The following is a 27,629-nucleotide window of genomic DNA, read 5'->3' as shown; positions in this document are numbered from 1 at the left end:
AGCCCAGTCTCATCTCCTGCCACTTTGCCTCTCATGTCCCAAATAGCCTGGTCATCCCTGGTTTCCCTGCCTCTAAGCATCCTGCTGCTGTGAGGCTATACCTGCATCTTTCCCACCTGCAAGGCCCTCACCTTATCCTACCCTACAGGTAAACCCACGGTCATTCCTTTAAACCCAGATTCGACCATAAAGCTCCTTGGGTGTTCCCGCCGCTGCCTCCAGGCCACTTCTGTCTCGTGGGATACTCTAACCACCGGCCGCAATTGTCTGCAATTCACTTGTACCCACGTCCATCCTACGTACTAGACAGCTCAGTCTATGAGCTCCTTTAAGACAAGGACTGTTTCCTGCATCTCTCTGGCAGCCGGTGGGTTCACAATGTCTCTAGTGATAATAGCAACACGGCCTTAGTGCTCATCACCCACCAGGTGCCATCCTAGCCACCTTACACTATTTAAGTCATTGAACATCCACAAAAATTATTACCACCTTCCTTATTTTACAAACAAGGAAATTGAGATACTCAAAGCCAAAGTGACTTGCCCATGGTCACCTGGCTGCTATGTAGAGGAGATGGAATTTGAACCCAGACATTGAAGGTTTTAGGGTCTGTGTCTTAACAACCACACTATTCAACCTCCCTATCATAAGGAGTGTCTGATGTCGGAGAGATAGGAAAGGGGTTTCCCTTCTTTAAAAGCTCAGGTTTTACTGGGACCAGAGCCAGCACAAAGGCACGCATGCACACACACACAGAGAACACGGGAAAGCTATGAGAGGAAACATCATTAAATGCTGTATATGTTGGGTACAGCAGTGCTCCTCCAACTTGAATGTGTACACACATCACTTGAGGATCTTGTTAAACTGCAGATTTGGATGCAGTCTATATGGGGTGGGGCCTGAGACTTTGCCTTTATCAAAAGTTTCCGAGTGATACTGATGCTGCTGGTCCATGGCCCACACTTTACACAGCAAGGATGAACTGTAAGGGTTGATGTAGGTCAAAGAAGGCAGGTTTCAGTGTGGGCTGGAGAGGTCCTAGGACAACTGGGTCTGGGATCATGGTGGGGCATGGACAGGCACAGGAAAGGGGGAGAAACATCCTTCCTGGAGTCATCAGCTCTCTGTTCTTAGGGGCCTGGGAGCAACGGGTGGTTTCAAAGTCCTGTGACTTGTGCCCCAAAGCCCACCTCTTAACAAGCAGCTGAAGGAAGCAGGAGCTCCAAGTGTGAATAGCCCAGTTTTGAGAACTGCTTAATCCTGATCACATCAGGAAACATTTTGCAATTTCAGGCATCAGAGCCAAGGGAAATATATGTGCTCTACAAGCAGCAGCAGCATTGGTTAAAAGGGAACAGTCTTTCCCCAAGTAGTTCCTCTGGCGGGGAGCATTTCTGCTGGCTCCAGAACTTTGGCCATCTATAAAGCGTAGCAATGGAAAATGAGGAAGTTCTCCAGCAGGAAGAGCTCCTGGCTAGCAACGGAGCAAGAGCGGCTCTCAACCAAACCATGTTCTCTACAAGGGAGACCCTTGAAATTAATGGTAAAGTACTACTCCCCAGTAATGACATTGCCTGGCGTTGTGGTCTTTCTCTTGGCGACATCAGAATAACCAGCCAATAGAAAGTCAAGGTTTGCAGCGTAGACTGTCAACAATACATCCCTAGAATGTTTCCATCAGAAATTTGTGGAATACTGGTAATAGATGCTGTGTCTTTAGCATTCAGTTGGGGTTTTTTTTAGCTTTACAATTCCCTTAAACTGCATGTAAATATTTTTCCTTTGATTAATGTTAATGCTTATTAGACTCCCCTCCTTTTGCTTAGTGTCTCTTTCCGACACACAGGTTGTGTGTGTGATGAATTGTGTGATGAGAGGACAATGCAAAACAAAGGAGATGAAAAAGTTCCATGAAACTGAAGGCAGGTATCACATGTATTTAATGCAATTCTGTTAAAATTGCCATTCCATTCTTTCAGGTGACTTCTGTTAGAACCCATATGTTGCTCTGAGAGTGCGTTCTCCATCTGGTGTGGGCTAGGATATGTTACAGCTTCATGATTAGTTTTTCTTAGGTTCAACTCAGATTTTAAAAATTCAGTCAACTCTGTTGTTTTATTTATTTAGTCAGGTGATGTATTGTTTTAAATCTTCTAGAATTTGTGGCATTTAAAGTCATAGGCGAGTGCTTTGCAGAGGGGCTTTCTGATTTCTCATCTCAGAATATCCTCTTGGAATTGTCTTGAAGTCAATCAGTCATTCCCCCTCCCAGTCTTTTCTGGAAGTTGTATGTGCAGGGTTAATTGCAGCTCTGTCCCTTGGCCTGACTGTCTCATCCAGTGTCTGTACAGATCACTGGCTGGAATTTATGGGGTTACAAAGATGAGGAGTCTGGTGCTCTGCCTTTAGGAATTTAAAGTGGGGTAACGAAGAAGGCAAGAGTGTAAATGTCTTTAATAACTGTTGGTGATTCAAAACTTTGGGGAAGGCAGCATTCTGGAGATATGACTTTTTGATACTGTAAAGGTTCAAGCAAAGTCAGGTAAGTCAAGTGATCAAACATATTTGGCACCTACTACCTCCTGGCCACTGCACTCAGCATCGAGGAAACAGACAAGAACAAGCATGACTTCTGGCCTCAGGGAGCCCACAGTCCTGTTGCCATGGTAGCAGGAGATGACAGAGTGAGCTTCTCCATCACTTGACTGTTTCTATCCAATTTATCACTGGCTGTGAGTGAGATTTGCACAGGACCTTATGGACAGATCTAACCTGGTGTGGGGCCCTGGAGGGCAGAGCTGAGACCTCTTCTAAAGCTTAAAGGATAAGGAGGATGAGTTAGAGAAAGTAGATGGTGACTGGGGCTAAGGTAGGGGACCACATGGTTATGATACATTCACAAGGAATAGTCAGGAAAAATACAAATAGCCCCATATTGTTGGGGCAAAATTAGGTGAAGAAACTCAGTGGGGATTGAGACTAGGACCAATTAATTGGACTTTATCCTGAGGGCAATGGGGAGCTTTGAAAAGATTGACGTCGGGCTGAGAGGTAGTGATTTGCCTTTGCAATTATTCACTCTCAAGAGTAACCCAGAGGACAGAGAGGAGGTTGGCAGAGAGGATGAGAGGCAGTGGGTATGTGGAAGGAAAAGAGAGAACACTCTGGAGAAATATTAGATGGAAAATCAGTAGGACTATAATGGGGGGGAGGTGGACAAGGCAAGTGAGGATGATGCAAGAGTCAAGGGTGAATCCCAGATTTCTGATTTGGGTTATAGAGGCCACTAACTAAAAATCTAATCCCAAACCAAATCGCTCCAGTTTGAATGGAACATTTTCCTAAATGCATTCACAACTTCCTGTCTCCTCTTACAAAGATCATGGAACATATGGATCTTTCTAGATGAGTGCCATTATGGACAGTAATCACTGGGAGGCTCTGGAACACAAGCCTCCCCTGGGGCTTACTGAGATGAAAAAAAACTACTTGCTTCAGCACTAAATGGTTCCAGGCTTGTTTATCTGTCTGTCTATCTACCTATCTACCTACCTACCTAGATATCTGTTGGCTAAAGATTGCTTTAGTTTTCTAAAGAGCCTCCACATACTGCTGGTCTTGATGCTTGAAGGTTCAACGAAATCCCAGGTCTTTCCTCTTGAACCAGTGTCAGCCCCTCTCCCCTTCAACAATGGAAAATTTGAGCTTGAATGAGGGACTTCACGTTTGTCCCTGTTGGCAATAACTTTCTGGGATGTGTTCCTTTCCACCTTCTTGAAAATATGAGCATTTGTCTGGCTCAGGTTTTCCTGTCGCTCTCCTGATGTGTCTGGTTTCTCAAATTCTGTTACCACGTTGGCAAGCTCTTGCCAGTCTGTAGAATGTAATCTGTCTAGCCTTCTCGTCCAAACCCCTCAACTATTTGAGGTTTCACATCTTTCTTCATATTTCTTCCCACCAATTTCAGTCTGAAGAGCATCCTACTTGACAGAGAAGACCCCAAGAAATATAAATAGAAAAGTTATAGGGTCTTGAGGTCAGAACTTAGCTTACTGATTTGAAACTTTTTCTCATCTGTAATGTAAGGATTTAGTGCTATAAATTTCCCTTCTGGTGCTGCTTTAGTTGTATCCCATAATTTGATATGTTGTATTTTCATTTTCATTCAGTTCTGTTTCAAAAACTTTTCTTTGAGAATTTATGACCCATGCATTATTTAGAAGTTTAAAAAATTTTTCCAAGTGTTTGGAGATTTTTCTATTGTCTATCTGCTGTTGACTTCTATTTTTCATTTGATTTCTATGTTGATTTCATTATTGTCAGAGACTATACTCTGTAAATTTTAATTTCTTCTACATTTTGTTGAGGTTTGTTTTATGACCCAGGGTATGATGTTAGTGACTATTCCTTGCGTGCATGGAAAGAATGTGTATTCTGCTGTTGTTACATGGAGTTAGATCTTATTGGTTGATGATGTTTTTCAGTTCTTCTATAGCTCTTCTATGCCTTCGCTGACCTTTTTATCAATTGCTGAGAATGGGGTGTTAATGTCCCCAATTATAATTGGGATTTGTCCATTTTTCCTTTTAGTTTCATCAATTTTGCTTCATGTGAATAGAAGTTCTACTGTTTGGTTTCTTACAGGTAGCTGATACTTGTGTCATGCTTTTTAATCCACTTGCTCAACGTCTGCCCTCTATTTGGTATATTTAGACTATTTAGATTAAAGTAATTATAGGCATGTTAGGCTTAAAACTGCCATCTTATTTTGTATTTTCTCTTTGTTTCCTCTGTTTCTTATTCATCTGTTTCTCTTTTATTTCCTTAATATGGTTTACTTAGGCACTTTTTTAGAATTCCATTTTTATTTATTTATAGGTTTTAGAGGTGTATCTCTTTGAATAGTTTATTTAGTGGTTGCTCTGGGCATAGCATACATAAAAACTTACAGTCCACTGGTATCAACACTTTACTGCTTTGAATCAAGTGTAGAAATCTTATTTCAATTTACATCTTTTTATCCTCTTCACTTTTAAAATGAATTGTCTGAGGTACTTCCTCTGTGTACACTGAGTACCACATCAGATAGTATTATAATTTTTGTTTCAACTGGCAAATGTGAGTTTTAAAAATTGTAAGAAGGATGGTCTAATCACTACATGTTACCCATTCTTCTTTCCTTTTTTCTGTTCTTCCTTCCCTTTTCAAGTGCCAAGCCTTCTATCATTTTCATTCTGTTGGAAGAACTTCCTCTAGGCACTTTTTAAAGGTAAGTTTACTAGCAATAACTTCTGTTGGTTTTCCTTCATCTGAGAATCTCCATTTCCCATTCATTATTGAAAGATGTTTTCATCAGATATATATTTCTGATGAAATATATTTCGTTCAGCACACGAAAAACATTGTGCTACTTCTGCTTGATCTTCATTGGTTTCAAATGAGAAATTGTCTGTCATTTGAACTCAAATTAGTTTATAGGTAGTGTGTCATTTCTGTCTGGATGCTTTCAAGAGTTTTTCTTTTTCTGAAGATTTTTAATTTTCTTTTTCTCTAAACTTTTCAGGTTTTTATTCATGTGTGATGTATCTAGGTATGAATTTCTTTGAATTTACCATGCTTTACACATATCTCCTTCTTGAATCTGTAGGTTTATGTCTTCCAGCAAATCTGAGAAATTTTCAGCTATCATTACTTCTTTGAATATTTTTTTCAGCTTCACACTTTTTCTAGGACTTCAGTAATATGAGTATTACGTGTTTTTTAATTGATCCACAGGTCTCTGAGGTTCAATTTGTTGTTGATGGTGTTGTTCATTTTCTGTTTTTCAGATTGGGTAATTTCTATTATTATTTAATTCACTGATTCTTCCCTTTGTCATATTTATTACACTACTGAGCCAATGTAGTGGGGTTTTAAAATTTTAGGGGTGTTTTGGAGTAATACAATTTCCATTGGTTCTTTTACATATCTTATAGTTTTGTGAGATTAAGAAATGTTTTATTTGTAATTACTCACTAAAGCATTTTGGTTATGGCTGCTTTAAAATCCTTATTGAATAATTACAACATTTGTATTAGTTCAATGATAGGTTTAGGTTCAGGTTTCTTACATAAGCTGTTTAGGTTTATTACATAGATTCTGGACCATTTTGTGGGCTGTGGTTCCAGTAAAAATTTAATTTTCAGAGTCCTGACTATGTTATTCTGGCCTGCTTCATTCATCTGGTGCTATTGGTGTTCTTTCTTGCTCCCTGCTGCTGCTGCCTACAGGGGCAGGAGGTACCCCTCTATGTTGCCCAGTGCTGCTAGGTAAGGCGAGAGAGACATCAAACTCACTGGGCAGAGACCACTGCCCTGCTCACCAACAGCCCAGTGCTAGGGGTGGAGGAGAGGGGCTCTCGTTTGATCTCCACTAACATTATAGCAGGAAAGAAGTGTACCTACCAAACTACCTTCTGCCACTGGGTGATGGGTTGGAAGATGCCAAGCCTGGAAACTCTGGAGTTAGTGTGCATCCTTTTTCCTTCATTGAGCTCTTTCTTGGAATTGCCTTTTAAATTCCATCTGCAGCCATATTTCCACTGTGAGTCAGATAATAGAGCTGTCAAATTTCTAAAACCTACTTCCCTAAGATCTTCACCCAGATGCACCAGAGTTTACTCCAAGGAAGCTCATTCTTGCTCACATGAGGCTTTTTCTTTTTTATTCTCTCCTCCCTTCCTCATTGGTCAAATCCAATCCCGAGTAGATTTTACTTCCTCTGTAACTTTTTCTACCCACTAAGAGATGAAATGATCAGCATTGAGGGTGAAGAATTTATCAGAACTTCTTTGTATGGAGTGAGTTAGACAAAGCCCGCAGATTTGAAGTTCCCAGTTTCTAAAACACCTTGCCTCTATGCCAGGTGATAGCTCTGAATTAAAATGCCTTCTGGGCCTGAGTGGACATAACAAACCTCTCCCATCACACTACCGTGTGTGTTTTCCCTCTCGTTATCCTTAGTCCGATGCTTACCCCATGGTCCTACCATCTAGTTTGAAAATATCTGTATCTTCCCTGCTGGTCCTCACCTCCACCTCCGACCTCTATAATACCTGTGTCTCTGAAGCAGTGTTTATCTTTCTACTCCCATCACATGTTATGTTTCATCATGTTTAGTGCTGTCTAGAAGACTGCATGCACAATATCCACCATCTTCTGTTAAATGGGAGGCTTCCCTCGTGAGTTGCCCATCCTCACCATGATGATTGTGTGGATACCTGAGATCCAAAGTTGCATTCTCAGTGCTCTCTCAGCACTCTAAATGGGCACTGTTCACCTCTGTGCATGTTCAGCACACAAACCTTGGCAGCCACTAGCTCATCTGGTCATCTATCCAGTTATCATCTTTCTAGAACACTTCCATCATCTTTCTAAGAAACTTCCGGGCCATTTGGAGGAGGTTCTGAGACATAGACATAGTTCAGGTTGCTCAGTGGTCACAGGGGATAAAGACGCAGAGTAATGTCAGGAAGCAGAGTGAAGTCCCACTCAGCCCAGGGGAGCCAGAGTATCTCTCTTGGAGTAAGGAAGCTCCACTGTTCTCCCAAAGGATAAGTAAGAATTATTCACACCACTCAGAATGGCCATCATTAAAATGTTCATAAATGATAAATGCTGGAGAGGGTGTAGAGGAAAGGGAACCTTCCTACACTGTTGGTAGGAATGCAATTTGGTGCATCGTTATGGAAAACAGTATGGAGATTCCTCAAAAAACTAAAAAAGACTTACCATATTATCCAGCAATCCCACTCCTGGCATATATACAGAGGGAATCCTAATTCGAAAAGAAATATGCACCCTAATGTTCATAGCAGCACTATTTACAATAGCTAAGATGTGGAAACAATCTAAATGTTCATTAACAGATGACTAGATAAAGAAGCTGTGCTATATTTATACAATGGAATACTACTTAGCCATAAAAAAGAATAAAATAATGCCATTTGCAGCAACATGGATGGATCTGGAGCTTGTCACTCTAAGTGAAGCAAGCCAGAAAGAGAAAAATACCATATGATGTCACTCATGTGGAATCTAAAAAAAAAGAGGACACTAATGAACTCATCTACCAAAAAGAAACAGACTCACAGACATAGTAAACAATCTTATGGTTACTGGGGGAGAGGGGGTGGGAAGAGCTAAATTTGGGAATTTGAGATTTGCAGATGTTAGCCACTAAATATAAAAATAGATTAAAAAAAGTTTCTTCTGTATAGCACAGGAAACTGTATTTAATATCTTGTAATAACCTTTAATGAAAAAGAATATGAAAACAAATGCATATGTATAAGCATGGCTGGGACATTGTGCTGTACAACAGAAATTGGCACATTGTAACTGACTGTACTTCAATTTAAAAAAAGTTGTAGTATGTATTTACAATGGAATACTACTCAGCCATAAAAAGGATAAATTAATGCCACTTGCAGCAACATGGATGGACCTGGAGATCGTCATTCTAAGTGAAATAAGCCAGAAAGAGAAAGAAAAATATCATGCTCTCACTTACACGTGGAATCTAAAAAAAAAAAAAAGACACAAATGAACATATTTACAAAACAGAAACAGACTCACAGACATAGAAAACAAACTTATGGTTACCAAGGGGTAAAGAGGTGGCAAGGGATAATTTGAGAGTTCGAGATTTGCAGATACTAACTATTACATATAAAATAGGTAAATAGCAACAACAACAACAAAGAATTCGTTGCACAGAAAGAAGGATGTGAGATTGGATATGCAGAGGACACACACTGCCGGAAGTCAGAAGAGTGCATCCACAGTGGCCTGGCCTGACCATCAGTCAGTGTCCACGTGGAGGTGTGGTGTGGAGGCATGGCTGGCAGCAGGGCTCAAGGTGACAGCCGGGGAGCTGTCTTGAGGGCAGTGAGCTGAAGGGCTGAAGGCAAGGGAGCAACTCGACCAGGCTGCATATAGGAGAGCTCACTCACACTGCTATGTGGGCCTGGATTCCAGGGGTACATGGGGAGATAACTTGCACTAGACTGAGCATAGCTAAGTGTCTTTAATGAATATCAAGCATCTATTAAAGGAAACAGTCAAATCCCTCTGTATCAAGAAAACTAGAGGGATGTCCATGAAAAAAATAATTCATTGCAGAAAGCAAGGTGCTATAATTGATGTGCAGTTGCAAAATGATATCATTAGTATAAAATTAAAGGGAGAAAAAACAAGTCTGTCTAGGAGTGTATGGGTCTGTAAGTTTCTGAGAGGAAGGCCACGCCCCAGAACGCTAACAGAGTTTATCTCAGCAGGTTAGAAGCTCAGGGGGTTAATTACAAGAGTATAAATCCTTGCAATGCTCTCCACATTGTTTGATAAACTATATGAAGCATGTTTTACTTTTATAATTTAAAAATCTGGAGAAAAAACAAAGAAAACAAAGGCCTGGACAAGATTTCCAGATCTTGTCTTATAACCTAACAGGTTTTGTTTTGTTTTGTTTTGTTTTTTACTTTTCCAAACCTCACTCATTGGTTATAAAATAGGAACCATCCTCTTTCTCCCAGAGTTTTGAAATTGAAATAAGTGAATTCGTTGATTCATCTGATGAACATCGACTGAGTGCCCACCACGGCCAGGCGTGGTGCTGGGGCTTGGACCGTGGGCCAGGCTGCCGTGATACTTGGGTTGAAGATGAAACTTTTCCAGCTAAGGATATGAGCATGGGTGTTTTTTGCCCAGCCACACACATGAGGGACTGACAATGGCATTTCTTGCCTTGTGGCCAGAAGGTGGATCTTGCAGAAGATTTGGAGGTGGTGGCCTTTCTGTCTTTTCCCTCATGAGACCTCAGGCTGGGCCCCTGTTCTCCATCCTCTGCAGCAGCCACCTGTTGTCTGGATTGTTACAGATCCACGTGCCAAGAAGAGAGGTGGGATGAACTTCATGGTCCCAGTGGTTATCTATCTGATTCTGCTCACCGCAGGCATTGGGCTGGTGATGATGAAAGGTAAGACATCTGGGTCCTCTCTGGTCCCCCTTGGGATGACAGTGTGGCCCCACCTCACATGGCTTAGGTTCAGAGGAGAGCCCTGGGGTCACCATTGCCCACCTGCTGAAAGAGAGTTCTCAGCCCCTGGACAGCCACAGTGGAGCGGGGCGGGGGCGGGAAGCAGAGAGCAGAGTATGTGTTGTGTGTGTGTGTGTGTGTGTTTGAGAGAGAGAGAGAGACTGCACGTGTGAGGCTGCAGTGCACTTCTGAGGCAGTGAAAGATGCAGTGATTTCACACGGGTCTGCCATGTGCTTCTCACATCAAAGATTCCCAGCCTCTGAGTGGGAAGGACCGTTGCTGATCAGAGTGTTTCATTCGAACATGATTTTACTTTCAAAGTTCTCCCAGTCCAAATGGCTTGGCCATGAAACAATTCCATCAACAGACCCTAAGCTCACTCAAGAATGCTGCGTACTCTGTTGTCATCAACACATCACATACATATTAAGGTCACACATCATGAGGCCAGACCAGCAGATTAGTGGACATGCATTCACCCCAGATCAGGCTTTGTGCTCTTAACTGCATGAAGGTTGATCATGGACGCAGTGGGTACATCTGCAGGCTGAGCAGATATGTTCTACGGCATGCAATGTCATGTCTGAGGGTGGAGTGCCCACACACAAGATACAAAGTTCTGTGCTCATGTCAGTTCCTCACAATGCATGAAACGTGTGTTTCCCTATTCAGGACCTACAGAGTTATGCACATGTGACACAGAATGTCAGGGCTTTAATGACATCCCTAAAAGGATGCTGTGGGGGTTGGGTGTCCAGTTCTGAATCTGCAGGAGCGGCTCCGGCACCTGGAGAGTTACTATGACAACGAAACGCTGCTCGTGGAGGAGAGCCCATCTTCCTCTTTCCTCCAGTCGATACTTGGCCCATCCCCGGCCAGGGGTGCAACGAAGCTGCAAGTCCTGCAGGCCCAGTTCATCCAGGTCTACAGCAGGCAGGAGCACCTACAGCGATGGGTGGACAACTTTACTCAGAACCCAGGTTGGCCCCTCCGCCTTAGCCTGGGACTCCTCAGAGAGGAGGGGAAAGTGGGGCACTGCTTGTGCATGGGCAAGGGGGTCTTGGGGCCTTAATCCCTTTCTCTGGCAAGGTGGGGGACTTCCCAGACCCTGGGCTGGTATGAGACCCTGGGGGCGAAGACAGAGAGGGGAGTAAAGGTCATATGGGGTGGGCATGAAGTTACAGGCCCCTGGGGGGCTGCAGACAGGTCTCTGGGAGGCGGTGCAGGCTGGAACCTAGGAACCAAGGACCCTGTCCAAGTGAGGGTGACCTCCAAAAGCCAGCGTCTAGAGCAACTGGCCGAAGGCCAGGTCTGAGTCACAGAGCCCTCAGAGCGATCCAGAAGGTGCAGGAGGGCAGGTAAGGTGGAGAGCCCAGGGCGGTTCCCAGGACCACCCCCGCGCAGCCAACCAATGCTGGCCCACGGGAGGTGAGGGTAACAGTGGGCACCAAGCCAGTCCAGACAACATGTGGACCTTGGAGGGGGGAGGCCAGTGGACGTGCCCTTAGAGATGAGACCCCAGGGAGCTCCCTGGCTCCTTCCACCGCGTGAGGACACAGTGAGAAAGCGACAGTCTGCAACGCAGCAGAGGGCCTTCCCCAGAACCTCACCATGCAGGCCACTGCTCTTGGGCTTCCAGCCTCCAGAACCATGAGACGTGAACGTCTGCTGTTTCAGGCTCCCAGTCTATGGTGTGTTGTGACCACAGCCAGAGTGGACAAAGACAGGATGAGCAAGGAGCCTTGTCCTGCCCCCCAAGTCCTTGGGAAAGGGAGTGATCTGACACATAGGCAGCAGCCATTGGTGTCACTGATCAGAGCCTGGGTGTGTTTTCCACGGTGGTCTCCACGTGGCCACCTCAGGACAGCCCCGCATAACTGGTACATGACCCCCACTTCACTGACGAGGAAGATGACGTTCCAAACAATGAAATGACACACCCGGGGCACCCAGCTAAAAGGGAAGTGCTGTTCCTTGACCCAGGCCCACCTGACTCAGCCACCCTTGAAAGGCATCATCTGTATGGTTGCGTTTTGCCTCCTGGGCCGTGAGCTTCTTGTAGGAAGGAGCTCTGCTTTTATTTTCTTCTTTCCACACAGTTTCGGGGGGTCCTTGGTGCCCAGGGACACTTTGTTGTGTGAATGATGGCACTGTCACCCCACCTGGTCAGTTGGCACACTGACGTCTCTACACCTATTCCTCAGGTCTTCCAGGTCCAGAGGGGCCCAGGGTGTACCCTCCCCTGCCTGCCAGGGTCACTGGCAGACAGCGAGCCAGAGAAACTGGCCTCTGTCGACAGACCCCGTAATTCTTTTTCTCCTCCTTGTCCAGGCTACGTTCTGAGCTCCTTTCCAGGACTCTCAGGACCCCGAGGCCCACCAGGCATCAAGGGAGAGGCAGGTGAGCAGGGGCTGGGCATGCGCACTGGTTTACACAGCAGGCTGTCTCGGAGCAGGTGCAGAGGGCTGCAGACACACACCCGCAGGAGCCTGAACAGTCAGTGGGGTCTGTGTTTGAGGGGGGCCACCTGGAGTGAGACCCTAGATGGGCTGGGGATGCTAGGAAGTACCTGTATCCCGGGCAGGACACCTAGGTGCGGCTGGAGGGGTGTGAACACTTCAGTCTCCTGCTTGGTGCTCAGAGGACAAGCCTGTGAAGCATCACTGGGGAGAGTCAAGTTCATTGGTCCAGACTCCAGAGTCCGACATATCTGCCTCCAACACGGACTGACTCTGTGACCTTTCTGAGCCTTAGTTTCTCGGTCTGCAAAATGGGAGTGAGAGTACTCTAGAGGGTTACTGGGGAGTTAAAGATAATGATTCAAAGCCCATGATGGTCTCTCTCTTTTAGGCTGCAGCCTTATGCTGCCCAGCTACCTTACAAATGGCCATGACATGGCTGGCTCAGAAAATGTGGGTGCTCAGCTGTACCCCCCAGAGGGGGAGGGGGAGACGCATCACTATTACAGTCTGCTCTCCACTTAAGACTCTCCAGCCTCCATTCCCCAGAGGGGTTGAGGCTGCTGAGTTGTAAAGATGCAAAGACAAACATTGCTAGAGAAAGAGCAGGATGAAAAGATTTGCACAGAAGGGGTAAATAAACAAACCAACAGCCTCTCTCCAGGCCACTGAGACAGAACGAGAACACTGCCAACTACAGGAGGGGAACTTGTTAGGAGGGGGGACTCTTTTTGGAGGAACTAGTTTTTGGAAGCAATTTAATAGAAGTGACCCCCTAGAGTCTAGGGTTCTAAGTCTCCAGGAGGGTTTTTCCGAGGAGGTTTTTGGCTGGAGGATGGGCAAAAAATAGGAGGAGAGTTTATGGTGCAAAGAGGGACACACAAAGTCACTCACGCTCCCACGTGCTCACACACGCATGTGCGCAGGTACATTTGTGCAGTACAGTCACACACGCACGATCACATCCGTGCACGTGCTCACACACGCGCAGACACTCCCATGCACACACGCACTCACACGCACTCACCGCCCAGGCACAAACTCAGTCACACCTGCACTTGGCTTTTGGAGCCGGAGCAGAGCAGAGTCACCCTCTGGGTGAAATTCTGGGGCCAGTGGGGGGAAATGCTTCAGTTTCACTTCTTCAGAAATCAGGACTCCAACCTACCCCTCCTCTTCCCAAATTTCCTTTCCCAAGATCACAAGATCTCTCTTACCCACTGCTTGTCCAATCCACTGCCAGGGGACAGGGCTAGCGGACCAAGTGAGACCCACCTCCCCTAGTGGTACTGAGGTTTTCTGCCCTTTGTCCCGGCAGATGGGTAATGTCACAGTGGTGAATTTCCAAGGGACACATCCATTTCCCTCACTCCGCCTTTAGCTGTGATGGGAAAGGTCTGAAGTCAGACGCAGCTGTGATTCCTTGAGAGCAGGTGCTGCCTCTAGAGCCGTGCTTTCGCGGGGACTGCTCTGCTGCCCAAGGCCGTCCCCTGTGATGGAGACATGGAAGTCATAGCAATACAGACGCAGGCCCAGGCCAGTCTCAAGAAACTTCATTCAGACACACAATAGCGTGATGGCTGTGGCTGGCCCAGAGCAACAGGACACTTACAAATTCTGCCGGGGAAAAAATTCCTAGTCTTGTCTAAGAAGTGCCATTTGGAGCAAGTGGACGTTCTGAATGACCAAGAACTTCTTTGCTGTTTGCACCTGAGGCTGTTGTAAGAGACATCAGCAGTAAGCAAGTTCTTTATGGCTGTTTAGTCTTTGATCAAGGAATAACAATTCTTCAAGTCTCCAAACCACCTCCAAGAATCTTATTCCCAAACCTTGAGCCTAATGTCACTCAAATCTCAGATCCAGAGAGTTCTGCACGACACTTGCTTCTTTCCCTCCACTCCAGACCATATTGTCTACTTTCCTAATTGACTAGAGAGGCTTCTGGCATCCTTCTGTGTCCTCTCCAGCTCTGAAATCATGAAAATAATGGAACGGAGCCTTTTAATCAGAGTCCATCCCAACAAGCCAGCACCTGAGGGAGTTGCTTGGGGTGGGACTCTGCTGATGGTGGGAACACATCGGCTTCTTAAGTCAGTGGGTACCAATGAGTGGGCTCTGCGTGGGGCGGCTGGGAAGTTTGGGAAGGGGTGGCCGAGCCTGCCCTGCAAGGAGCCTCCTTCAATTGATATTCACGGAGCAGTGGCAGAAAGGAGGAGGGAGTGATGGAGGACCAAGGAGGGGACAGGCTGGGACAAGCCTGGAATGCTGATGACAAGTGGAAAATTTGAAACCTTGGGCACCAGGGAAGCCCGTGGCTGAACCCTGGGGGTAACAGTGCTGCTATGCTTTCTCTCCATCAGCGCCTCAAAGCTTCTGTTCACAGCATTTGGGATGTGCTTTCTGGAATATTCAGATTTCAGTTCAGGAGGCTTGAAAAGTTAATTGCAAATGCAGACACTTAAATAGTTGTCCAGTACTGCTGGAGTCTGGGCTGTGGGCTGTGATCCCTCCCGAGGGGACCAGGGCACTGACCACGGCCCTGAGAACCCGGCTTCTGGGACTTTCCACTGCCCATCGGCAGACCAGGTCATCCACTTTTCAGGAGTCTAACTTTTGTCTCTGGGGCAAAGGGGTGTGCTCCTTGAGGACAGCCATCATATCTTCCACTTCTGGGCCCCATGCTGGGTCTCGGGGAGTCTGAGTTTGGAATTCAGGCGGGACAGGAAGTGACAGAATTGGACTTAGAAGCCGGGTTCGCCTTCCTCCCAGGTCTGACCAAAACTCATTGGTTTTTCAGGAAGAAAGGGAGATCCAGGCATGAAAGGAGACATGGGGGTCATGGGACCCCCCGGAGCCCGGGGGGAGAAAGGTGACTCCGGGAGGCCAGGCTTCCCAGGTAAAAGTCTGCACAATTAGTTCTGTTGGTTTGCGGATGTTCCCCTTTTGTCCAGTGGGCTGAGCTGGAGGGAAAAAGCCCTTAAAAGTCCTTCTGTATTTAGGTGTGGCTGGAGTTCCTGGAATCAAAGGAAATCAAGGTAAGAATTTTGAGACTCTGACATCATTGCAGGTGCCATTGTCCCTGGGCAAAGTCAAGTTCAGGACCCGACTCTGTCTTCCATTTCATTGTAGTATTAACCCAGAGCCTCTGGGGTTTCTTAAAATAAACCCGGCCCCTCTGAAGAGGAACAGAGCAGCATGTGGAGGGCAGGCCTAATTGAAATTTCCATTTAGAGTGTCCCATGAAACAGGACACTCACACCTAGAGTTCCTAGTAAGTCCATAAGCCCCAGACTCTGCAGCAGTGAATGGAAACAACTAACAAATTGCTGAGACTAATTTTCTTCCCACTAAGAGGGCCGGTATTAAGGCTTCTAAAGAGAGATGTTTTAAGCTGTTCAGGGAACCTGTAAGTCGTTAGGGGATGCATGTGTCACTGCTGAAGACAGAGGTGTATTGAGGGAATAGGCAGCCAGGCCCCCTGCCAACCACCCCCAGCCTTTCATCCATCACTTAACTTTTAGGACCACCTGGAGCGGCGGGATCCCCGGGAGCCAAGGGTGAGCCTGGCAGCGCTGGCCCCACTGGACCAACAGGTGAGGTGCTCGGTCGTATGGTGGGTGTGGAGAGTGAGGTCTGAAGATCCATCCCACCCAGCCCTTACACTCTCCACGGCATCTGTTGTCCAGGACCACCAGGAAGGCCCGGGAGCCCAGGAGCCGAAGGCATGAAAGGAAGCAAGGGGGAGACAGGTAACAGAGGCTGTGGGTGGGTGGGCGAGTGGAGCTGCTGGGTGTCGGGGGTGGGCAGGGAGGAGGACAATGTCCCAGCGGGCCCACCAGAAGGAGGCAGAAAGTCCCCTGTGCTCTGACCTCTGAGGTATGTTGATCAAGAGGGGCACTTTTGACTGCCAAGACCCTTAGAGTCCAAGGCCCTGGGGTTGTTCTTTCTTCACCAAGAGTCCCTGAGAGACCTTGAATGCCATGACCAAGCCTCCATTGTCAAGGAGAAGAGCGGGGCACCAGGCCCACACTGTCTCCTGGTCTGCCCAGCAGCTGTGTGTATAGTTTCCACTCTCTCCCACTGACCTACAGTGGGGCCCCACGGGTCAGGGCTCTGGATTTGGGCAGCCAGTGTCAAGAAATTTCTTCTTGCACATTCTCCCATGGGGGCTCAGGCTGAGAGGAGTGACCCACAGACCCACAGTCATGAACTCACAGACACTGGTCTATAAACCATCATGCAAACTTGGTCAAGGTAATGAATGGTCACATCAATTTAGTCTAGGTTATAAACCACTGTGCAAACTTAGTCTAGGTTAGAAACCATCATACCAATGTGATCTACTTTATAAACCACTGTGCTGATTTTGTCACTAAGGAAGTCTGGGCACCTGCAAAGGGATAGAAAGTCTGGGCCACTGTTTTGGGGGCTGGGCCCCATGACACACAAGACCTGGTTCCTTCCCTCAGACGTGTAGGTCGGTGCTGGAGACAGGCAGACAGACCACTACCAGACAGTGTCAGGCCCTCCTTGCTGTGGGTTTTGCATGGAAAACCACCGCATGTCATTTAGCAAGCCAAGTGCAGGCTAGGAGGTGGTGTGGCCGGCGCAGGGCTGTGAGAACAGGCTGTGCGTCTTCCGAGGATGTCTGTGGACGCTCTGCTGCAGCCCCTGTGGTTGCCAGAGCAGGAGATCATGCTTGAGTTAGACAACCCAGATGTCTTCACCCCAGAGCCATGCCAGAGACCCACCCCAGGGGCAAACCTCTCAGTTTTCATTGATCAAGCGGTCAGCCGATGAACTGATCGGTTGATCAATTCCTTAAACAAATGTGAATTAATTCTGTTAAATGCTTCAAGTTCGCAGTGGCCCATGGTGGGGGTAGGAAAAAGGTAGACCAGTGAAGGAGTGATGGAAGAGCTGGAGCTGGGTCTTGGAGGATGAGTACAGCTTGGCCGTGTGGAGAGGGAAAGGCAAATCTGGGAGAGAGGGAACAGAGCAGGCGAAGTCACAAAGGAGTGAGGGAGGGCTCTGTGGGTTAATGTCCCTGGAGTTCAGGTTTGGGACGTGGTGGAGGCTCAGGATCAGGACCTCTGGGAAGAGAGGTGGGCAGGGCCACTTCCTGAGCCTTGGACTCTGGGACTTTGACCTTTAGGGGTTTCCCTGAAGGTTATCGGGAGACACGGCACAGCTCCTACGCCCACTGTCCTTCCAATCCATCCAGTCTCGAAGCTGATTTCCTTTTCACTGGTGGTGGGTCAGTGCAGGCAGGGGCTCTGATGCCTGATGCCATATAGATGCCACCTGAAGGCCACCAGCAAGGCCTTGCTTTCCGGAAAGGCTCCATCTTGATGTGGTGTTCATGTGGCCCTGACTGGCTAGCTGCCTCTTTCCCACCTTACACGTCCATTTTCCCTGAGCCCAGATGTTAGGGTCTCTGGCTCCAAGGCCTAAGGCTGTCTTGCCCCTGAGTTTTCTTCTTGGCTTCATGCAGGTGATGCTTTTCTCCCTCAGTTACAAACTGGGAGTCCTTCTGCCTCACCCCCCACCATTGCCAGATTAATGACTCTTGACTAAGCAAGGGTATTGGGGATAAAACATGATTTTACCCACAACGAGCACTGTGCCCCCTCCTCAAGCCCCTTGCCCGTGTCTCCCACTGTCTGAGGGTGGGGAATCTTGTCTGCACTCTGCATCCTGGGAGGGTTTGCATAAGAGCAGCTCCCGCCAAAGAGCATTTTCATGACAACCCAATGGGATAAGCACTCTGGTTAGTGCTACTTTGCAGTCAGAGATGCAGCCAAGGTTGGAATCCAGGCCTGGCTGGTCTAGAGCTTGGGGCGGCATCCATGATACTCTATCATGCTTCCTTCCTCCCCAGGCAGCCTGAGTGTCCCCACCCCTGTAAGAGCACTCTGATGAGTGACACCTCCCTCCGTCCTAGTCCAGGAAGGGTCAGAGCAGAAGCTGCAGCAGCTTCTCCCACTCTTAGAAGGAAGCACGAAGCTCTCAGGCCCTGTTATGGCTCTTCGTGGTCTGCCCAGGACCCCACCCCCATTTAAGCACAGAGCCCTTTGGTCCACAGTCTGGGAATCATTCTAAGTCCATTCTCGAGTCTCTGCATATCTGTTGAGCACTTGGATGGGAATCTCCATCAATCAGGCAAACTCTAAGGGTTATTCCTTAAATTCTGGCTGCCCAAGTAAACGTGGTGAATTATATTTGCAATCTGGGGCATGTGATGATCACAACTTATTTCAAGGTGCATAGATTTCCCACTCAAGTCCAAAGGCTTGTCTTGATCAAGTAGCGGATGGTCCATGCAGACATCTCAGGAGGGCATTTCCATAGGACCCTAATCTGGCTGGTCATAGCCAGGGCTGTTTATCATCCCGAAGCCATAGGCTAATGAACTTTCAGAGAGGTCGGATTTCCAAAGCGGGAGAAGGAAGGGTGGGTGGTAAGTGAAAGGCAGGTCTTGTCACCATGGAAGTTAATTTTCCATGTCAGGATTTCGGTATTCCCCAGACTAGAGCTATTATGGTGTTCGTTTCAGTTTTGATCATATCAAGACAGTTTTTCAAGCTGATGTATTTCCCATTTGGTGAATAAAATCGTGAGTCTCAAAAGAGACTGTCTGTGTGCACAGGATGAAAACAGAGAAATTACTGTGCATTAGCTTAACCCAGGTAAACAGCTAGATCTTGTTATTGTGCATAAATTACCAAAAAAGTAAGACATCTGTTTATTATTAATAAGGCCTCTTAGCCAGGCACTGGGCTTGGGACCTGACTCCCATGGTTTTAGTTCATTGCCCCACATGCCTGAATTTCATCACCCCTACCTTACAGCTGAGGAAGCGAAGGCTCCCAGGGGGTCAAACCTTCTCCTGGAGTCTCATAATTAATATACACTGAATCCAGGAGTTAATTTCAAAGCCTGATTCCAAAATTGGGTTTTTCTAAGTTTCGTTGTATAGAATAACATAGAGTGTAGGACTCGAGAAATCAGAATTGCCAGCACCTCCCTCCCCTGCCATAGACTAAACCCCGACTTAGTCACCAAATCTTCCTGCAGTCATGAAGGCTCAGGAGCCACACTCCACCCCATTCTGGTGGAATGCTTCCCCCTGTTCACACCCCTTGAGAAAGAAGAACCATCTCTGATTAAAGACGGTGAAGAGGAGACTCCTTCCATTCTTTTGGGAAGATAGACTGTATAGTTTATTTGAGTAAAGCGTTATCACCCAGCGGAACTTTCTCTAATGGTGAAAGTTTTCTTCACTATTCACAAAACAGGGTTTATCAAACCCTCAACACTTAGTTTTTTTTCCTAACCTTTGATCTTTCAAATGACTGCAAAATCATTTGATTTTGAAAAAAGAATATTTGCAAAAAAAAAAAACTAATTTTACATCTAAATCCCTTAGCCTTTTTGAACAGTAAAGCTTGTTTGAAAATGAGGAAGGGCTCGCTTCAACTTGGCATTTCTCTTGCCACCATTCCTACCTCACGAAATGATGTTAGAGGCAGCCAAAACATTTAAGCCCCAAGACACCAGTCTGATCAGAAATTCTGCATCTTAACAGCCTTTATGTCTAAAATAGAACAAGAATCAGAATTTTCTGTCCTTTTCTTTTTCTCTTGAGGCAAAGCCAAAGTGCAAATAACTTGAAATCTAGTTTCGCATCTATATGTTAAGGCGTTTTACTTTAAAGATAAGCAACAATGAACAATCTGTAATAGCAATCAAGCCTATATCTTGAACATAATTTCTCAGCTAATTCCATTCCCATGTCTAAGTATTGAGTTAGCCCAAGAGTTTATTCAATTCTACCAACTCATATTATTCAATTGCCACTTACAGTTTTCCTCATCTCCTCTAAGTTTTGTAGCGACATCTGCAGAAGTCCACATGCATCCCAGTTTTGGGTCCCAGCTTTTCATCTTACTTCTTGCCACACAGCTCAGTTTGTCAGTTATTAAATTAATCCTAAATTTGCTGCATTTAGTCTGTAAGTCAGGATGGTCTTTAAGGAAGTCTCCTAATATCTTGGAAATTTCCACGATAAATTAGAGTCAGGGGACCCGAGCATCAACTTGGACTTGCTGCCAACTAGCTAGGCGATGGTGGATTGTCAGTACTTGGCCTCCCGGGGCCTCGGTTTCCTCCTCTGTGGAGTGTGAGGAGAGGTCTAGAGTCCTATCCAGGTCCCTGCCAACTTGCAGTACTCTGGGTTTGAAACAGGCAATTTTCCCTCCAAACAAGGGCATTCTAAGATTTTAGGCAGAACACCAGCTGAAAAGGAAGGCATGTGCTTTCTAACTAAACTATTTTCTTGGAAGAAAAATTATTTCTCCAAATAAGCACCTTGCAAATAAGTATTTTGGGCCCTTTCAGCTTGATAAATCTGTGATACCCAGGGAATCCTGGTTTGCTTGTGGTTAAGAGGACAAACCCAGCACTCGTTTCCTCCCGGTGCAGACTTACAACATGCACGTCTAGATCGTAGTTTTCAGGTATTTCTCATTCCCCCTGATCTGATCAAGGATGCTGCCTTGATTTATAGTGAATTAATTACTAGTCCCTGGATTAATGCACAGCCATCTCAGAGTCCAGTGAGGCTGGAGACAAGTTGCACAAAACCTAATTCCAATTTCCTCCCCTTGAAGAGGGGAGTTTTGAAGACAAAACCAACATCTGTCAAAGACATCTCAGAAGGCATCTTATCAAGGGCCAATGTGTTCTGGAAGAGCTCAGACGGGGCAGGAGCTGGGAGTTCCTCAGAGACAGGAAGGCTTTTTGGAAAAGGTGGGCTCTGAGCTGGTCCCTGACAACTGGGTGAGATGTGTTTAGGGCACTCAAACCATGGCCCCCAGTCCAGCAGCAGCAGCAGCACCTGGGAACTTGTTAAAAATGCAGATCCCCTCCCTGATGCACCGAATCCGCATCTCTTAGGAAGTTGTTTTTTAACAAACCCTGTGCAGGGGATTCTGACGTTCACTCTAGTTTGATTACTGATTTTTAAGAGTAGGGGATGGGTGAAGGCTGGCTGAGAGAGTCTTTGGAACCAGATGAACAGCCCAACTGACACTTCAGGAAGGAGCGAGCCGGCATGCTGGTGGAACACAGGCAACCACAGTGCCCAGTGGGAGGCCAACCCTGGGTCCCACCCCAACTTCGCAACTTTCTGTGTGACCTGGGATAAATCACCTAGTGTCTCTGAGTGTGGACTTCCTTCTTTGTAACGAAGGAAATGGCATGACCTTGCAGGGAAGCTGGAGATGTATGTAGAGCCCCTAGCATGGTGCCAGCCACGTGCAGGTAGCAGCAGGAGGGGAGCGGCTGGAGGAAGGGTGTGAGAAAAGAAGTGGAGAAGGTCCGGCCACTGGGACCAAGGACCTAGTGAATAGGGGCTTCCTTAGGATTCCTGTCTGGATAAGTTCCTGTTTGTCATTTGGTGCCTTGAGGACAGCTGAAGAGGGACACTTCTTTGGGAGGGGGGCAATAAGGGGACGTCGCCATGCCTAAGGTCCCTGAGCCTTGCTTCTGGAGACAGATTCTTAAGATAGCGATTTGTGCAATATGGCGCCCTCTACGATGTGACAGAGAGGATCAAGAATCTAGGTATGGACTGTTATTTTCAATTTAACAACCAAAGACATGTTTCCGAATGTGGATCCTCCCCCCTAATCTTGACACCTGCAATTCAGATGCAGGTAAGCAGAGAGGACACACTTGCCACCTCTGCTGGGCGACCTCAGGTCAACAGCAAATATTTGGGGTGGGGTGGGGCTTGCACAGAGCTCATGCAGGGGCTCCAGCCCCAGTGTCCCAAGCACTCCTCCTCACCCCACCCCACAGAGCGAAGACAGATACATGCAAGCAAGGTCCCCGGGTACCAATTAGCAAGCACCTGCCAGACACAAGGCTCAGTACGTGACACAGATGACTTCATTTCAGTCTCACAGCCACCTCCAGAGGCAGCCAGGAGACTTGGAGGAGAAAGGAGAGGCTCAGGGAGAGGCTCAAGGTCACAGAGGCAGACGCAAGCGCAGGCTGTGTGACCCCAGCCACCGTGCTGCCTGGGGAGGGAGTCCGTGGTCCGCGGTGAGGCCAGAGAAGGCTGCATGGTGGGCGACATCTGACATCCTAGCAGGGTTCACAGGCTTGATCGAGTTTCTCTGGGGGATCAAAGGGGTGAGGGTCTCCAAGAGAGAGAACAAAGTGTGCACTGATGGCCCGGGGATGAGCTGGGGCCTGCCTGCCAAGGTCTGACATTGACAGTCCCTCCAGCTTTTAGAAAAAGCTTTCCGAGCCTCAATCCTCTCCTCATCCCCAAAATGAGAGGCAGAGCTAGTTGCCCTCTCAGATCTTTCCAGGACTTCCTGTCTCCCTCGGTGCCCAGGCCCGCAGCAGCAGCTCCTCGGCCCTCTGCCCCTCCTCCCCAGGCAGCGCCCGGTGGGCCATGTGAACAGCTGCCAGGAGCAGGACTTCCTTGCTTGTTACCACAAGAAAGGATCCTGAAGAGGCCAGCTGGGCCCCCTCGCCCGCCCTGCACTGATCAGCAAGCAGTAGGTGCTCAGAAAAGTCAGGAATTGAAGGGGGAAGGCAGGAACTTCCCCCAGGCAATTGGCAATGAGAGTAACTGAGTTCCTTGAAATGGGTGGGTCTCCGGTTCAGGCTGGGCTGGTGCCAGGGGAGGACAGCAGACAACAGCATGGTGGTGAGTGTATTCCTGCCCTTACCCTCCGGCCACTGTTGCTTGACAGTCAATAATGTGCTTTCACTTCCCCAATTTCTTGTCTTGGAGAGTCTTCTTTCTCTAAAATAAAAGCAACACTGGCACCTAAATTTGAGAGACCATGATGTTGCTAAACCAGTCAAATGCTATCCCACAGTGACCCAGCATGGTGCTGGGAGCAGTGGGCCTTCCATGTAAACTAGTGAATAAAGGGAGAAAGGAAGGAAGGAAGGAAGGAAGGGAAGGAACTTTCACACACCAGTGATTCCAGTGGTTATGTTTCCATTTTCTGGACTGAAGACCCTTTAGCCACAAGAATCTTTTGCTCTACTGGGGGCCACAAGGAAATAAGCCAATAAACGCCGTGGAATATCTGCTGTGGGTGAGGGCCCCCGAAGCTCCTGGTGGCCCCTGAGTCCCCTCTGCAGTCCATTAGAAATAAAAATTGCTTTATTTTCAAAACCTCTCTCAATTCTTTTGAAATAAAATGCAACAGGGAGGAATGGGATTGGACTTAGACACCAAGTCAGGTTATTCCTGGACAAGGAAGGCGAGCCAGTGAGTCCGGGGTTTGTCTGTCTGTCTAACGCAGACTTCCATCCAATACATTTCCATTTCACCCCAACAAGCGTCCCCATTTATCTGCAGTCTGTCTCCTTTTATGCTCTGCTAAAGAGGCTTTAAACAATCCTGGAGAACCAATGTACCTTTCCGTCTGCATTAATCAGACAAAAGGTAGAGGTTGTCCAAGATTAAAAGTGTCTAATATCTAAGTTTTATTATCTTCTCCCCTTTTTTTGTATTTTGATCTTAGGACTTCAAGGACAGAAGGGAACAAAAGGAGACTCGGGAGTTCCAGGTAAAGGGCCGGCTTTATTTTAATTTCTCACCACGATGACTGGAAGGTCTGGATCCAAGAGTGGTCTTGTTAACCGCAGTGACCTTCCCCTAGAGTGGCCCAGCCCAACGCCAGGCTGTGGCTGAGCATCCAGGTTCCTCCGGTGAAACGTGGGGAGTGGAGTAGGCAGGGGAGCGGGCTGAGCGGGTAAAGACGTTCGGGAAAGCTGCCCCCTGGTGGTGGCTTTAGGCAGCGCAGCCGCGGTGGAGCAGGGTGACCCTCTCTGGGTCCTAGGTTGGTGGCTCTGGTCCATGTCCCTCTTCCCTTTGACCCTCCAAGGCCACCAACCCTCCCACCCTGCTCCTCCCGCTACTCTTCCCCGGGACTCATTACCATCCTCCTTGGCCCCGCCCTTGCTTGTGGTTGGTTCCTGCGCGCTTGACACAGAATTTCAAGTCTTCTTTGCCCGCCCTACCCCGATGAGCACCAAGCAAGCAAGACTCCTGGGAAATATTTCCTGAGCAGTCTTTCTTCCTCCAGAGCCAGGCAGTCTATTCCTATTCTAACTTACTGAAGGAGAAATCGAGGCCTAGAACTTCCTAGCAACTTCTCCCAGAATGGGAGACGTGACGTCGTCCGAGGAGGACCGGCCACCTCTGGAATTCTGTTGGCCCTGTTCACCTGCATGTTCTCACCCTGAGAGGCAGGGCATCAGGGCAGCACCCCGCCCCCAACCCAGGCTGAGCATCCAGACAGCCCGCAGACATGGGGGAGGTCAGCGGGTGGGGGGAACCTGGTAGTCAGGGACAACTCGTTCATCAAACACGAAGGCCCTTGGCTGCCTTGGAAAGCAGAGCATCTGACCAAGGTGGTCTCGCTCCTCTCCAGGCCTCATGGGCGCGAAGGGAGAGAAGGGAAGCCCGGGCCTGGTAGGCCTCAGGGGTGAACCTGGACCAGCTGGCCAGAAGGGACAGCCCGGAGCGAAAGGTAAGGGCTTGGTTTCTGATGTAAGGGCTTGAAGAGAAGCCTGTGGTAAGGGGTTGGGAACTTCCAGAACCAGAAGGGTAGAGGTTTAGCGGCTCTGTGGACCAGCCCTGGGCTGGGTCCGCCCTTGGCACCGAGCCTACTGAGGTGAATGAGGCACAGCTGGGCACTCAGAGAAGCAGGCAGGTGACCCTGCACTGGCACCACGCCCAGCCAGGTCCCCGATACCCCGCAGTCTCTGTGACTGACCGCAGCAGAGGCTTCCCCACTCTGCCTCTTAAAATGTCCCTCTTGAATCTCACTCCAATCCTTCCTGCTGTGACTCAGGCCCATGGCTTCTTGCTCAACCATCGGGACTCCTGGCACAACCAGTCCCCATGATGCCAGGTGACTGGCAAAGCTGGAGGGGAGAATCAGACCCCCCGCCCCTCCTCCCCACTGCTGGCCAAGGAGGGTGAGGGGGTCCTGGCTGGGTTTCCATCAAACTGTGTGGTTTTTCTCCTCGTAACAGGGTCTTCCGGGCTGCAAGGAGAAAAGGGACAAAAAGGTCAAAAAGGTAACTGCCCTTTCTGCCCTCTTTCCTGTGTGTTTCAGAGGCTGCTCTGTACTGGAGAACTGCCTGCGGCCAGGGAGGGGGGCCTTGGTTCTCAGATGCCTCATTTGGGGGAAAAGCTGATGGGCTTGTCCGGGAATAAGCTTGCCTCAGGAATAAGCCTGCCCCTGGCAGAGAGCCACTGGGCAGGTTTTCCTTCCTTCCATCCTTCCTCTCTTCCTTCTTCCCTTCTTTCCTCACCCCCTTTTCTTCTCAACTTTTCTTTCTCTTCTCTCTACAATGCAAAGCTGGATTTGCCAGCTGTAGAGGCGGCTGCTCCCACGGCTTCGTGCTGCAGGCCCAGGTGCACAGGTCATGCAGGTGCCATCCCCGTTTCTTTCCCCTAACCCCGGAACTTTCCAAAATGAAAAAGCAGAGTCTGCATCCACGTGAAGCCCTAGGTTGCTTCCCTCACCATTCCCACGGGTGTTCTGTCTCCCAGGCGAGTCCCTGATGTCTGTCAGGATTATCGGCTCCAGCAACCGAGGCCGGGCTGAAGTTTACTATAACGGTGTCTGGGGGACAATCTGTGATGACAGCTGGGACAACTCAGATGCCACGGTCTTCTGCCGCATGATGGGTTACTCCTCTGGAAGAGCCATTTCTGGTGTGGCAGCTGGTAAGTGAATCAGTCCCCCTCAATCAAGAGCCTCCTTCCTGGAGGTGCCGACGTGGGCTCCCTCGCCCTGGTAGGGTGCTGGCACCCTTGGGTTGCAAGTGACTCAGCGAGTTTGGGTTAAAAGATAAGGATTGGTTCAAGCCACTGAAAAGTTTATCAGTTTAAGGCCCCCAGTTTACATCCAGGAGAAAGGTGGCTCTCTTCCCTGAAGGGACAGCAAAGGCTTAGTTGGGTCACTGTCCATCCAGCCTTGAAGCCAGAATGCCACGCGTCCTAAGGTGTTTATGAAGGATGCTCTCTGAAGGCTGGCTGAGGAGCTGGAGCTGGGCGAACAGAGAAAAGCTGCAGGGCAGGGAAACACAGTGTTCATTCCAGCTCTCTGGGGACCTGGGCAGCTCACCCTGTGATCATCTTGAAGAAGAAAGTGGGAATGGGAGAGAAAAGGAGTCAGAGCAGGGACTTCCTAAAATCAGTTCTGAAAAGATGCCCTGGGCTTCTGGAGACTCAGCTCTGCCTGGCAGCAAAAGGTTCAGACTTTCCACAGAGGAGTTAAGTCCCCAGGCTGAGTGAGACCAGTTGCTTGGGCATAGAGCTGACCTGGCCAGTTTCTCTTGCTCCCACCCCAGAATGCTCTCTGCCCTTACCTCCTGTCCCCTGAGCCCAGCCAAAGTGCATACCTGCTTTTTAATCTGAGTCCAGTTGGCTTATCAGACTCCTTTAAAATACACATTTTCCTTACAAAAATTAAGCCTATATCAGTTGTCACAGAGTCGTGTAAATCACTGGAAGCAAATAATGCAGTGATCCCTCTGAGCTCTTGATTTAAATCAATATATCAGAAGGAAGGGGGGTTGAGGAAAGTGTGAATGCTTAAGAGCAGGGGACTGGCCCAGTTTCAGAGGGGTTTGAGGAAGAGATGAACAGAGGGAGATCCCTCAGAGGAGATTTCAAATCCACCTTGGATTATGTCTGAAATGTTTGGATGAGGCTTTTGTCAAAGGATGGGAAGCAGAAGGGAGGCAGAGTCATTGTGGAAGCAGACCAGCCATCAGCACCGTGGCCCTGAGTGGGTGCGGGAGAGATCGGTGGTCCCCCTCCCTGTGGAAGCCCCTGAGGACAGGCGGGCCACGCTGCGTGGCCCCTAACCCCATGCTCCTCTCTCCCCTTGCTTTCCCTGTATCTAGGCTCTGGGACCATCTGGCTGGACGATGTTGCATGTCGAGGGTCAGAATCAACCCTGTGGAACTGCAACAAGAACAACTGGGGCTCCCACAACTGCAACCACAATGAAGACGCGGGTGTGGACTGCAGCTGA

The 27,629-nt window shown here is 48.1% G+C and overlaps 1 protein-coding gene across 1 annotated transcript; it reads left to right on the top strand.

Moving 5' to 3' along the window:
• Positions 1–1,437: 1,437 nt before the first annotated feature.
• Positions 1,438–27,629, top strand: MARCO (macrophage receptor with collagenous structure). Its single transcript, XM_015241315.3, has 13 exons — positions 1,438–1,546; positions 9,919–10,017; positions 10,837–11,058; positions 12,410–12,478; positions 15,335–15,433; positions 15,537–15,572; positions 16,059–16,130; positions 16,224–16,286; positions 24,096–24,140; positions 25,008–25,106; positions 25,615–25,659; positions 26,138–26,314; positions 27,499–27,629. Exons 1-13 carry the CDS (start codon positions 1,438–1,440, stop codon positions 27,627–27,629), a joined length of 1,266 nt encoding a protein of 421 aa, XP_015096801.1.

Source organism: Vicugna pacos, chromosome 5, assembly GCF_048564905.1.
Source record: "Vicugna pacos chromosome 5, VicPac4, whole genome shotgun sequence".
Lineage (NCBI taxonomy): Eukaryota > Metazoa > Chordata > Mammalia > Artiodactyla > Camelidae > Vicugna > Vicugna pacos.
Note: the sequence above shows the minus strand (reverse complement) of the source record. Positions and strands in the feature narration are given on the sequence as shown.